The 12505-nt window shown below is 36.8% G+C and overlaps 1 protein-coding gene across 2 annotated transcripts in view; it reads left to right on the plus strand.

Moving 5' to 3' along the window:
* The window catches only part of LOC149792524 (dynamin-binding protein-like), a 115965-nt gene that overhangs the window by 2913 nt on the left and 100547 nt on the right, over positions 1–12505 (plus strand). For both annotated transcript variants that reach the window (XM_089971150.1, XM_089971151.1), the window contains exons 2-3: positions 8779–9064; positions 9814–12069. In XM_089971150.1, the coding sequence (XP_089827276.1) occupies positions 8779–9064; positions 9814–12069 (2542 nt within the window). The remainder of the gene's footprint in view (positions 1–8778; positions 9065–9813; positions 12070–12505) is intronic.

The following is a 12505-nucleotide window of genomic DNA, read 5'->3' on the forward strand; positions in this document are numbered from 1 at the left end:
AATTATGCTATGGCAATGGCTATGTCCTGTATGCACTGGAACTGTGTTATAGCTATGTGCAATATGCATTGGAACTGTGTTATAACTATGTGCTGTTTGCATTAGAAATCATTTAAGGCTATCTGCTGTATGCATTAGAACTGTGTTATGGCTGTCTGCTGTATGCATTAGAACTGTGTTATGGCTGTCTGCTGTATGCATTAGAACTGTTTTATGGCTGTCTGTTGTATGCATTAGAACTGTGTTATGGCAGTGTGTTGTGTGCATTAGAACTGTGTTATGGCAATGTGTTGTATGCATTAGAACTGTGTTATGGCTATGTGCAGTATTCTTTAAGACTGTTATGGCAATGTGTTGCATGCATTAGAACTGTGTGCGATAGCAAATACATTACGATTAGTACAGTGCTTTTAATAATTACATGTCAGTGAAAGCACTTTATTTTGATCAAAGTCACTTAGTGCTTGAAATAGTGGTTGATCTAGAAGTCAAGTGTTGACATGATTAGACTGAGTTTTGTAAATTATACATGTATTAATGAATTTTATAGATTTACTTTTACTCATGGCAAATTGAGTGTGCATGAATTTCATGTGCTTGCTCATTATTTAAGAGTCATCATTCAGATTAAAGGATAATCCATAATCTTGCATCATGGAGGGAAAACAACAGAGGACTGGGAAAAAATGGTGATTATCATTATGATGTGGTATTTATGAAGTTTTACAAGTTCATGGTGGTTCAGCCAAGTTTGAATGTGCTGTCCTGAGATATCAGCCTGTCTGTGGTCTTAAAAGACATGGTATCTCTTTAGAGGTCATGGTATTTTGTAATGGCACTTTTCATCAGTGCATGAAAAATATGGTCTTTCATGATGACAGGTGGCTTCCATAACAATGGTCTTTCATGTTGACAGGTGGCTTCCATAACAATGGTCTTTCATGATGACAGGTGGCTTCCATAACAATGGTCTTTCATGTTGACAGGTGGCTTCCATAACAATGGTCTTTCATGATGACAGGTGGCTTCCATAACAATGGTCTTTCATGATGACAGGTGGCTTCCATAACAGTGGTCTTTCATGATGACAGGTGGCTTCCATAACAATGGTCTTTCAGGTTTTATTGTATTGTTATAGCAAATTTTAGTATTGCCAAAACAACTGTTGATTGCTAGGTGGCTAGTAAGGATAAATTGAATGCATTTCCTTGGTTCTCACTACTCTTGGTCTACCGCTCCGGTGGCCTAGTGGTTAGAGTGTCCCCCGTCGGATGCTTGAGGTCGTGGGTTCAATCCCCGGCCGAGTCATACCAAAGACTTACAAAAACAGTACTAACAGCTGCCTCGCTTGGCGCTCAGCATTAAGAGGTTAGTGTTAGGACTGGTCGGCCCAGTGTCAGGATAATGTGACTGGGTGGGACATCATGCTACATGTCTGCGGCATGATGCCCCAGTGCTAGACATCACTATAAACTGCCACATTGCAGACATCGTAGCGATATGACTGAAAAATTGTTAAAGCTACGTTAAAAATCCAAATCACATCACAACACTACTCTCGGTCAACAAAGGGTCTCTCATCCTTGACCCCATTTTTCAGTCCCAAACCCCTAGTCTTCAGAGGGTGTGTGTGACACAAATAGAGTCATATTTTTTTAATGACTTGTGAGAATACATTGCTTTCTGTGCAAAGTCACAATCAGGTCAGTTAAAGTGGATTAGTGGAAGGCAATTAAACCAGTTTTAACACTTGTTGATGCTCTTGATCCTATCCATGACTGCTCCAGTGGCCTTTTTGTTGTTGTTGTAGGGTTTAACACCATTTTTCAGCACACGATAAGCTGTTCATGGTGGCCAGTATTAATGGTGGAGGAAGAACTCGGGGAAAACCCGGAAAGAACCACCGACCCACGAGAAGCTACTGGCAAGCTTTCTCACATACCCACATTAGCCAAATCCAAAACTCGAACCCATGCAGACAGAGGTGAGATGGCAGTGATCTGTAATGGAGAGCGCTTTAGACCACTTGGCCACTCGGGGACTCCTCCAGTGGCCTAGTGGTTAGAGCGGCCGTCTCTGATGCAGGAGGTCGTGGGTTCAAACCCCATCAGAGTCATACCAGAGACTACTTGGTATTTAGCTCAAACCAACAATGACTTTTAGCTGTCTGGGCCAGTTGTGCTTTTACATTGTTTTCCCCAATATGTAAACTTTAGTACATGTATATCAGTGCTTCATCAAAATGAAATATCACTAGGTCTGGATTTTTCATTTACAAATGAATGTTTTCTGATCTTGCAGTTGCTATAAATATTTAATATAAGTGCATCAGATTATGAGGTATGGAGAAATATTTGAAGACATTTTGCCATTTCTGAGAGATTATTGTAATCTCCATTGTTCATTTGTAGGTCAGTTATTCACCACACATAACACTTTGTTAGCTATATCTGCCAGGAAATGGGAGCTAAGTGCCTGGAGAGCTGACATTTAATTAGTGTTATACAATGAGAAATCCCAGGGGATATTTTCTAACCCCAGACTGCCAGTGTCCCCCTATATTTAACGAATTCCAATATGGTGTTCATTATAGAGCAATGTACATGTAGGTATGTAAAATGTCCCATTAACAGATCATCATCATCAACATCATCATCATCAATCCCAAAACCGAAGATGTCATTGTGGTACTGCAGATGACTTCACAACCAACTCTTCATCTTTCTCTGTTCTCAGCTGCCCTTTGACAGCTCATCCAAGGTGCAAAACTGAAAAATCTGGCAATACACCATTCATTACACAGTCCTAGCTTCACAAAATCATCATGAACATTTTCTGTATGTACTCTAAATGAATAATTATCTTATATAAAGGCTATTGTCTAAATGTGGCAAAAATTTTATTTAATCATTTCCATGATTTTTATAGAAATGGCGTGGATTAGGTAGGTGTGGCATTGTCCATACATCAATGTTTGTGTAGTGTAGATTAGATTTGTCCATACATTGGTGTGTGGGTTTGTATGTTGCACAATTGTAGATTAGATGTAACATTGTCCATGCATTGATGTGTATGGGGTTTGTATGTTGCATAAGGGTGTAGATTAGATGTGACATTGTACACACATCAGTGTGTGTGCATGGGTTTGTATGTTCCGTAAGGGTGTAGATTAGATGTGACATTGTACATACATCGATGTGTGTGTGGGTTTGTATGTTCCATAAGTGTATAGGTTAGATGTGACATTGTCCATTCATCGACTGTGTGTGCATGGGTTTGTAAGTTGCATAAGGGTGTAGATTAGATGTGATATTGTACATACATCGATGTGTGTGAGTGTTTGTATTTTCCATAAGGGTGTAGATTAGATGTGACATTGTACATACATCGATGTGTGTGTGGGTTTGTATGTTGCATAAGTGTGTAGATTAGATGTGACATTGTCCATACATTGATGTGTGTGTGGGTTTGTGTGTTGCATAAGGGTGTAGATTAGATGTGACATTGTCCATACATCGATGTGTGTGTGGGTTTGTGTGTTGCATAAGGGTGTAGATTAGATGTGACATTGTACATACATCAATGTGTGTGTGGGTTTGTATGTTGCATAAGGGTGTAGATTACATGTGACATTGTACATTCATTGATGTGTGTATGGGTTTGTATGTTGCATAAGTGTGTAGATTAGATGTGACATTGTACATACATCAATGTGTGTGTGGGTTTGTATGTTGCATAAGTGTGTAGATTAGATGTGACATTGTCCATACATTGATGTGTGTGTGGGTTTGTATGTTCCATAAGTGTGTAGATTAGATGTGACATTGTCCATTCAACGATGTGTGTGTGTGTTCGTATGTTCCATAAGGGTGTAGATTAGATGTGACATTGTCCATTCATCTGTGTGTGTGCATGGGTTTGTATGTTCCATAAGGGTGAAGATTAGATGTGACATTGTCTATACATCGATGTGTGTGTGGATTTATACGTTCCATAAGGGTGTAGATTAGATGTGACATTGTACATACATTGATGTGAGTGTTTGTGTGTTGCATAAGGGTGTAGATTAGATTTGACATTGTACATGCATCGGTGTGTGTGAGTGTTTGTTGCATAAGGGTGAAGATTAGATGTGACATTGTCTATACATCATTGTGTGTGTAGCTATATGTGATGGTTTGAGCTTTGGAGTAAGTTACTTAGCTATACAGTACTCTTCATCCTTTTGAACTGTATAAATGAAAGCAAATAATGCATTTGAATAAGCAGTACACTAACATATTGAATTTTCACTTGACCTACTTTTCATGCTCAAATAATTTTAACAGCATTGTAGCCACTGTTGACTGAGTTATTAAATTACACATACAGCACCTGTTGGGTGTTTATTTTTGTGCTGATTTTTATCAGGTGCAGTAGTGTCTACTCATACTTTGAACAGGGTTTTAAAAAAAATAAAATAAAACTTGATTAATTATTTGAGGCAGGCTTCTATTTAGTATGTCATTAAACATGGAAATGTCTAGTTGTTGTTGTTGTAAGGTTTAACACCATTTTTCAGCACACGATAGGCTATACATGGCGGCCAGTATTAATGGTGGAGGAAGAACTCTGGAAAAAACCCAGAAAGAACCACTGACCCACAAGAAGCTACTGGCAAGCTTTCTCACATCGGCTGAATCCAAGACTCGAACCCACAAAGACAGAGGTGAGATGGCAGTGATCTGTAATGGAGAGCGCTTTAGACCACTCGGGGCCCCTGGAAACGTCTAGAATCACTATAGGCCACTATATAATAATTAGATTACAATGAATTGCTTGTTTATTTTCAATGATTTGGGTCCTGTTTTATTTTTGATTATATTTAGTGATAAGTGTTAGTCATAGAGATCTAAAATTTGACCACTCTTGACCAGTGCTCCCTACTCTCTTATCTTAATTTTGGCCATTTTCTGGCCTATTTTTGCACTCAACAAATTTCCTTGAAAATCCTGTTTGTTTGAATTTGTTGGCAAGTGTTACCTCTAATAATTGAAACTTATATGCTGAAGTATATTGAAAAATACAACTCTTGTAACTACCTTACTATAAGTAAGTCACCATGACCGTGCCTATATTTTATGTCTGCTTTTTTGTGGTTATAATTTTAATGATGTCTGCTCAACCATCTATCCACCTTTTCATGTTCCCATTTGTAAGTAATAAATAGATTAAATTAGTTGTATATCCTTAAAGAATAGCTTATATTCTGCAAACAGTGTGTTAATAAGACATGTTATGGGAATAATTTTCTGACAGTTTTTGCTGTTTTCCATATTAAGTCATTCTAAATAGTCAAGCTATTTGTATGATGTCCTCCAAACTTTTGTTAGCCTATTATAATTTGTACACCTTAAAACTAAATTGAAAAAAGGTATGAAAAGTCTAAAAATGGCATAAATCATTAATTTTGTGAGTTGATGTGACAAGTCTCCTCTGCCCCTTAGCTCCAACCCCTTCCGGGGGATGAATAATAGACCACCATGCACTATGCACATTTGAAGACCATCTATTCCAGATATGTTCGCTGTTACTAAAAATACACATGTAACAACATTTAAATGACTTCTTTTGAAAGCTATCTCAACAAAATTTGTCTTAGTTGAAAGAAAGGATCCTGGAGTAAATAGCTTTCAGTTTAAATGTGCAATGCCAATTTGTCATCAGATGAAGTCACCTTTAAAAGTCTTCTCAAAAAGTGCTCAGCAGAACTTGACGAAAGTTTTCAGTTTGATACGTATGATGTCCATCTGCCATCAAATATGGCCACTGTTAACAAAAATAGTAAAATGACTAAACAATTTCTCAAAAGCTGCTCGACATAATTTGACAGAAAATAATATCACTAAGGGTTTTCAAATTTATACAGAAGATGACGACTGGTCATTAGATGTGCCACTTGCAGTAATTAAAATAGAAATTCCTTTAATTAAAAAAAAATGAATTTAGCCAAATTTGACAATTAATATTCTGGTACGAAGGGATTTTAAATTTTACCAATGATATAAGTGTATCATTATGGCTGTTGTTACTATAAATAGAAAAATGTTTAAACTTCTTTTAAATGTGACATAGCCAAATTTGATCAGATTTGATAGAAAGCTTGAAGACCTTTCTCAATTACATGAATGTTGCAGATCTGGAATCACATATCAGTGCTGTTACTAATAAGAAAATAACCATTTCAATGACTTTATCTCCAAAAAGCAACAAAGAATTTGACCAACTTTGGCAGAAAGTGTCTTGGTGTACAGGTACATGTAATTCATTACTGGACAAATGATGTCATCGTTCCCTCAAATATAGATGCATGTCCTGAAATTAGAGAAAACTTGGAACAACTGTTTTCATAGCATATGCAGTCAGGAGCATTGCAAAGCTCTCTGTAGATTTTGAGAGTGAGAGTCTTGGACCCTCACTGTGGTGAAACTTAGGGTCCAGCTGAAAAAAGTGAAGATTGAGAGAAAAAAGTAAGTGCCCAGGAAAAAAGACATGCATGTAGGATAAGAGTCAAAAATGTTGAAAAAAGAATGAATGAATGCATTTATTACACCCTCAGTTTTTCTGAGCATTATTATCCAGTGAAACATGGTAGGTTAAGGCATCTTAGGAAGGGTACTACAACTATACCAAATCGGGTCACAGTAACCTAGTTTTAAAAAAATTGATTTATATTTGTATTTTCATCTATGCCCTAAATATCTTTGACCCAATTTCACATACACTCATAAGCATTGGTATGTCGATGCAGCTCAATTACAGTTACTCAGCCATAATAAAAATAGGTCGCTGTGACCAAATTTTGGGGCATGAATGAGTTTGATATTTTCTTTGTACCATTGTGCATATTGGATAGCTATTTTTTTTTCAGAGGTCATCACAGAAAGTTCATCTTAATACACATCAGGAGATAAAAAGGATTGAGCAACAAAGCTTAAAACTTATTTCAAGTGTTCTCGATGACAGTAGTCTTTACTTAGGTCATGTAACTGACATGAGGAATGAAAAGGAATAAGAAGATACATGCAAATTTTGATCCTGCCTGGGGAAATATTCAAAGAAAATTGTGTATACCATATTATCATAGTATCAGATAGTAATCAATAAGTATTGATTATAGAAACATTAGAATAATTGTTATGTTAGTAGAGGAGCTCATTCCATAAGTAGCCTCTCATCAAGACCCCCACCTCCACCCTACCTTGCTAATGTCTAGATTTGAAAGTGTATCTTCTATATCATTTCTGCAAAATACTGTTAAGGATACTGACTGGAAGAAGGGTAGAGGTTATGACATTTTAAGTGTTTTCTACAAAAGATAGTTCAGAGAAGTATCTATTAATTTAAATTTGCCATATCAAGGGTTAATTATTAATTATGATTTAATGATATTAATTATTTTGTGTAAAGGATGGATACTTTGAACCAGTAGTGTCACCTTGAAGGTTGTTTGCAAATTTATTAAAATACTAAAGTTTTGCACTCAGTATCTAATACCACAAACCTTTCCAAAATGGCCATGTCATCTTCCTACTTCAGTTTGGTTTCAAGAGAACTGATCTTTTTGTTTCTCTCATCTAACAGTTTTTTTTTGTAAACCAGTTATTTCCTTGTCAGTAATATTTAGTGGCTGTTTCTCCAAGATTACTCAGTGAGTTACTTACATAAGGTAAATCTTGTTTTAGGGATGAAAAATAATAATAGCTTTTGAAGCTGATTTTAAAACAAATTCTTTTACATGTTGTTTTAAAATGCTATCAAGTTTAATATATCAGTTTAGTGTATGTCTACTATATTTACTGTACATGCTGGGACACCTTGATTAGTCTGAAAACTAATCACTTAATTCACTGTAAGTTTGGGTTGTTTCCATTCAGTACTTACTGTTTTCAGGATGAAGGGATTAGGACACTTGCATGGTAAGCTTTTTACATGGGTTTAGTTTACTATTTCAGGTAGCATGACTTGGTAATTATTCCTTGTATATAGCTTCTAATCCCATATTTAGTTCATTGAAAAGTCATGTCAGGTGTTTTCTCAAAAGGACACCTTACTGATGAATGGACAGCTGAGTTTTCCATTCATCTAAGGACACTTCAGACATACTTATGCATTGTATAACAATATTGCATAAGAAACAGCAATAGCTACATTACTGGAATCATTATCCAGTTGTTTTTTTTTTTTTCCAAATATGATTGTATTTCATCATTTTGAGAGATAAATATATCCAAAGAAAATTATCAATTCACTGATTTTGAGCTGTATACACCTCTCTTCCAAGGATCAGTGAAGCTAACCATTCAGCAATTAGTGACCACCATTACCAGTTGAAAACATGAAAATCAAGCTCTTAACTTTTTAAGTTATAAAGTGACTAATACCTTTAAATATCCACTTTTATTAAACATTTTTAAGCACAGTAAAGGCATCTTAGCTTCCAGATATCATCTTTCAGTAATTTGTAATTTTAAAAAATATCAAATTTCCATACACCAGGAATGTGTTTTTTCATCTGATTGAGAAAAAAATGTGTTGGATCATAACTAATGTACATATTGTTATGCTTACAAAAAACAGCTGGCTGTGGGACCTTCAAACTGCTTTGATTACTCCAATTATAACCAAAGTTCCTCTGGTACTACATGTGCCAGGTTTTTTGTTATCTTTCTAAGATTTTATTACCCAAAATTGTTTATTGACATATCCAAGTATATAATTTTTTATATTATTTTTCAGATGCGACCTGAGGCAGAGGAGTATGTAGGACACTTTGTAAAGGCCGTTTACGATTTTCACACCAATCAACCAGGGGAACTAAAGCTTATGAAAGATGATATCCTGAAGGTCACAAAAGTCATCGATAAAAATTGGCTCCGTGGCCGCTTAGAAACTGTGGAAGGAAATTTCCCCACTAGTTTTGTGGAGAAAATTGTTTTACCATCAGTTGATGCCGGACAAAAGTTGTTTGCAGCTACAGATAACTTTCCTGCTCAACAGGATGGAGACTTGGAGTTCAGGAAGGGTAAGAATGTAACAATACCTGATCACATTAATGCATCATTGAAATGTATGGCCTGATGCAGAATTAAACATGTTCCTTCCTTATAAATACAATGTGTGTTTGTGTTTTGGATTTTTAACGTAGCTTTAACACTTTTTGAGCCATATTGCTACAGTGTCTGAAGTGTGGCAGTTTATAATGAGGTCTAGCACTGGGGCATCATGCTGTGAGACATGTACATGTAGCATGATGTCCCACCCCGTCCCATTATCCTGATTGTAAATGTTGAGTCAGCTTGTTTTGTAGACAAGCATATGATATTAAGACCATATGAAAATTTTAAAATTGCAGTTGATATTTTAAAAATGTGCCTTGTTCAATCCAAAAAGCTTGTTTTCTTATTAATTTATACATGGTAATACGTTTTCCAGCCTATATATCACTATTCCAGTTTCCTATGAGTGACAGCTCAAAGGAACAAAAATATTTTTTATCCATAGGACCACCCTTCAGTTCACAGTGTAAAGCAGTTTCCTGTCATTACATGAAAGAAGTATAGAAAGTCTAAAATTATTATATGTTTTCTTGTCAGTAATAAGTTCTCTTTAGTAATAAGTTCTCTTGTTCTCTTGTCAGTAATAAGTTCTCTTGTCAGTAATAAGTTCTCAACATGATCACTTTATGGAAAACTATTTACATAAATTATTCAAATTATCAGAGCCAAATCTTAATTGGAACATTTTTTGAAATAATTGAATATGTTCTTTCAGGTGACATAATTATCGGGTTACATAAACTGGATGGCAACTGGTGGCATGGAAAGATTAGAACCCAAGTGGGAATGTTTCCTACAACACATGTTGTGGAATTAGAAGTCCCAAAAACACTCCAGGCTCGATCTACAAATGTTCATTCAAAGGAGCCACTTTTTGCCAGAGCCCTCTGTGACTCTGTTGCTCAGCTAGATGGGGAACTTGGATTCAAAAGTGGTGAAATCATCACAGTCACAGAGGTGGTTGATGAAGATTGGTATATGGGGGAACTTGGAAATCAGAAAGGGATGTTCCTTGCCTCATGCGTGGTTTTGCTGAATGCCACAGTTGATGAGGACGTTCAAGTAAACAATGATCAAGAAATTAAAGATACTGAAATTCCAATTTCAAATCGTGTTGGAAGTAGGATTTCGAATGAAACCAAGTCACATGCTGTAGATACTGAAATTCCACAACTCCACAGGACATATCATACAAATCAAACTTTAGATGTATCTAACGTTGAGATTCAACAGTCTGTTGAATCATCTAGTCTGGATACACAAAACTTGGTTGAAAACGAGTACCAAGATGACAGAAGTTTCTCCTATACTAGTGAAAATACTCGTTCCCATGATTCAAGTGTGACACCTTATGCTCGCACGCTGTATCCATTTCATGGACAGTTACCTGATGAAATAAGCTTCGAAGACAACGAAATAGTGACACTGATTCAACATGTGGATGAGCAGTGGATAGAAGGAGAAAAGGATGGAAGAATAGGTGTTTTCCCAGCTAGTTATGTTGAAATAGTTGTAGACTGTCCATATGCATATCAAATTGAAGAACCTGAAAACCTGCAGACAGGTTCACATAAACATAGTGAACCAGTCTCGCAAAAGGACTGTTCACAGGATATGACATCTGTAACTGCAGATCGGAATAATGCAGAGGAACAATATGGACTTGTTTTGTACAACTTTCCTGCTGAAACTAAAGGTGACTTAGATCTTAGGGAAGGGGACACAGTCACTGTATTAAAATACATTGATGAAAATTGGCTTCAGGCAAGAGATGAAAGAGGCATTGTGGGAATGTGTCCAATTAATTTTATCGACATTTTAGGTTCCTCTCCTGAGCAAACCACCACATTAGCAACAAGAAAAAAGAAAATTGATTCAGAGCCAATTAACGTCTCAGAACAAAAATCAACTCCTGTCATAAAGTCACATACTCAAAGTGCAATAACTTGTTCATCTACAGTTACTACAGAACACAAAGCAGTAAAACCTATGATCAAACCCAAACCTCAGTTGGCTCCAAAACCTGTGATAAAACCAAAGCCATCACTTGGTGTTAAACCTAAAGACACATCAGCAGATATGTCCTCTGTTGGACAAAAGGAGATACCAGGCAGAAGTACACATTTGCCATCAGCAATTACATCAAATGAATTTCTGACAAAGTCTCATTCAATGGATGAAATGGTCAGCCTTGGTCAAGAAAAGAAAGATGACCAGTCAAGCTTAGCAACAACAAACTCACAGTCAAAGGTAAGAAGTACATGGTCATTGTCTGCTGTTGATAGAGTTTCAACCAGTGACAAACATACAATGAATTCTTTAGGAAATGTAAGCCTTTCACCATCACTCAATGACATGGTAAACAATGAACTGCGAAAGTCAAGAGCTGGCAGTTTATCTTCATTGAATACTTTCAGACCAGGTATTCCGTCATCAGCTGTAAAGCCGTTAACAGGCAACATGCAAAAAGATTTCGAAACTTCCAGCCCTCATTTTGCAAACAAATCTTGGCAGGGTAGTAAGACAACTGGTTTCAATCCAAACTATGTTGGAAATTCAACTTTTTATTTTGATGACGATTTTGTGCCTTCTGATGCGAAAACTGGAGTGAAACCTCAGACAGATTCCCCACAAAGACTTCCTGGCATTGAAAATGAGAATATTTACAGAAAGCCATCATTAAGGAAAGCCCCACCACTTAGACCAACTGGACCAAGAATTGCATCCGCTCCGTCCAAAGTGCCTTTGATCCCCATTAAAGTTTACAGTGAGAATAGACCAAGTAGACCAGCTCCTCCAAGACCTGCTGAACCTAGCTCTCATTCATTGGCCACAGGAGGTGTCAGAAAAGCACGTCGCCCTGCACCTCCTCGACCTGGACGAAGCCCACCAAGGAAGATCCAACCAGCACAACCCAGGTCAGAGGCAGGACCTGATCTCATGTCTTTCAGCCCTCCTCAGTCGTGTATCGGTAAGTATTGGTTTACCAGAGTAACTTGGCACTCTACCCATTGGTTGAATTTATTTAGCATCTGTTTGACTTACATAGTGATTTGCATTTGCATTTGCACTAGGTGCACTTTTAAGCACCTATGTCTGAAGTGAAATACTGTACTGCTTTAAAATCACTAATTTTGGCACTAGTGGTCCAAGAGCTTTACATGATGGCCTTGTTTCCATCATCAATCAGCATCCATCATCTGAAGAAATCTTATGAACATGTAGCTCATTCAAATGTTAGCTAATTTCAGTCAAACTTTCTGTGTGGATACAGTCTATCAAATCAGGTTGATAACTAGGCCCCATGACCTTGGGTTCAAGATTAGAGGTCAGATAATAGATTTCTGCATTGCAGATGCATGTAGCTTTGGAACACAGTAGCTTGAACAAATACAAATGGAATTTCA

Source organism: Sinohyriopsis cumingii, chromosome 9 (genome assembly GCF_028554795.1).
Source record: "Sinohyriopsis cumingii isolate HCF-2022 chromosome 9, ASM2855479v2, whole genome shotgun sequence".
In the NCBI taxonomy this organism is placed as follows: Eukaryota; Metazoa; Mollusca; class Bivalvia; order Unionida; family Unionidae; genus Sinohyriopsis; species Sinohyriopsis cumingii.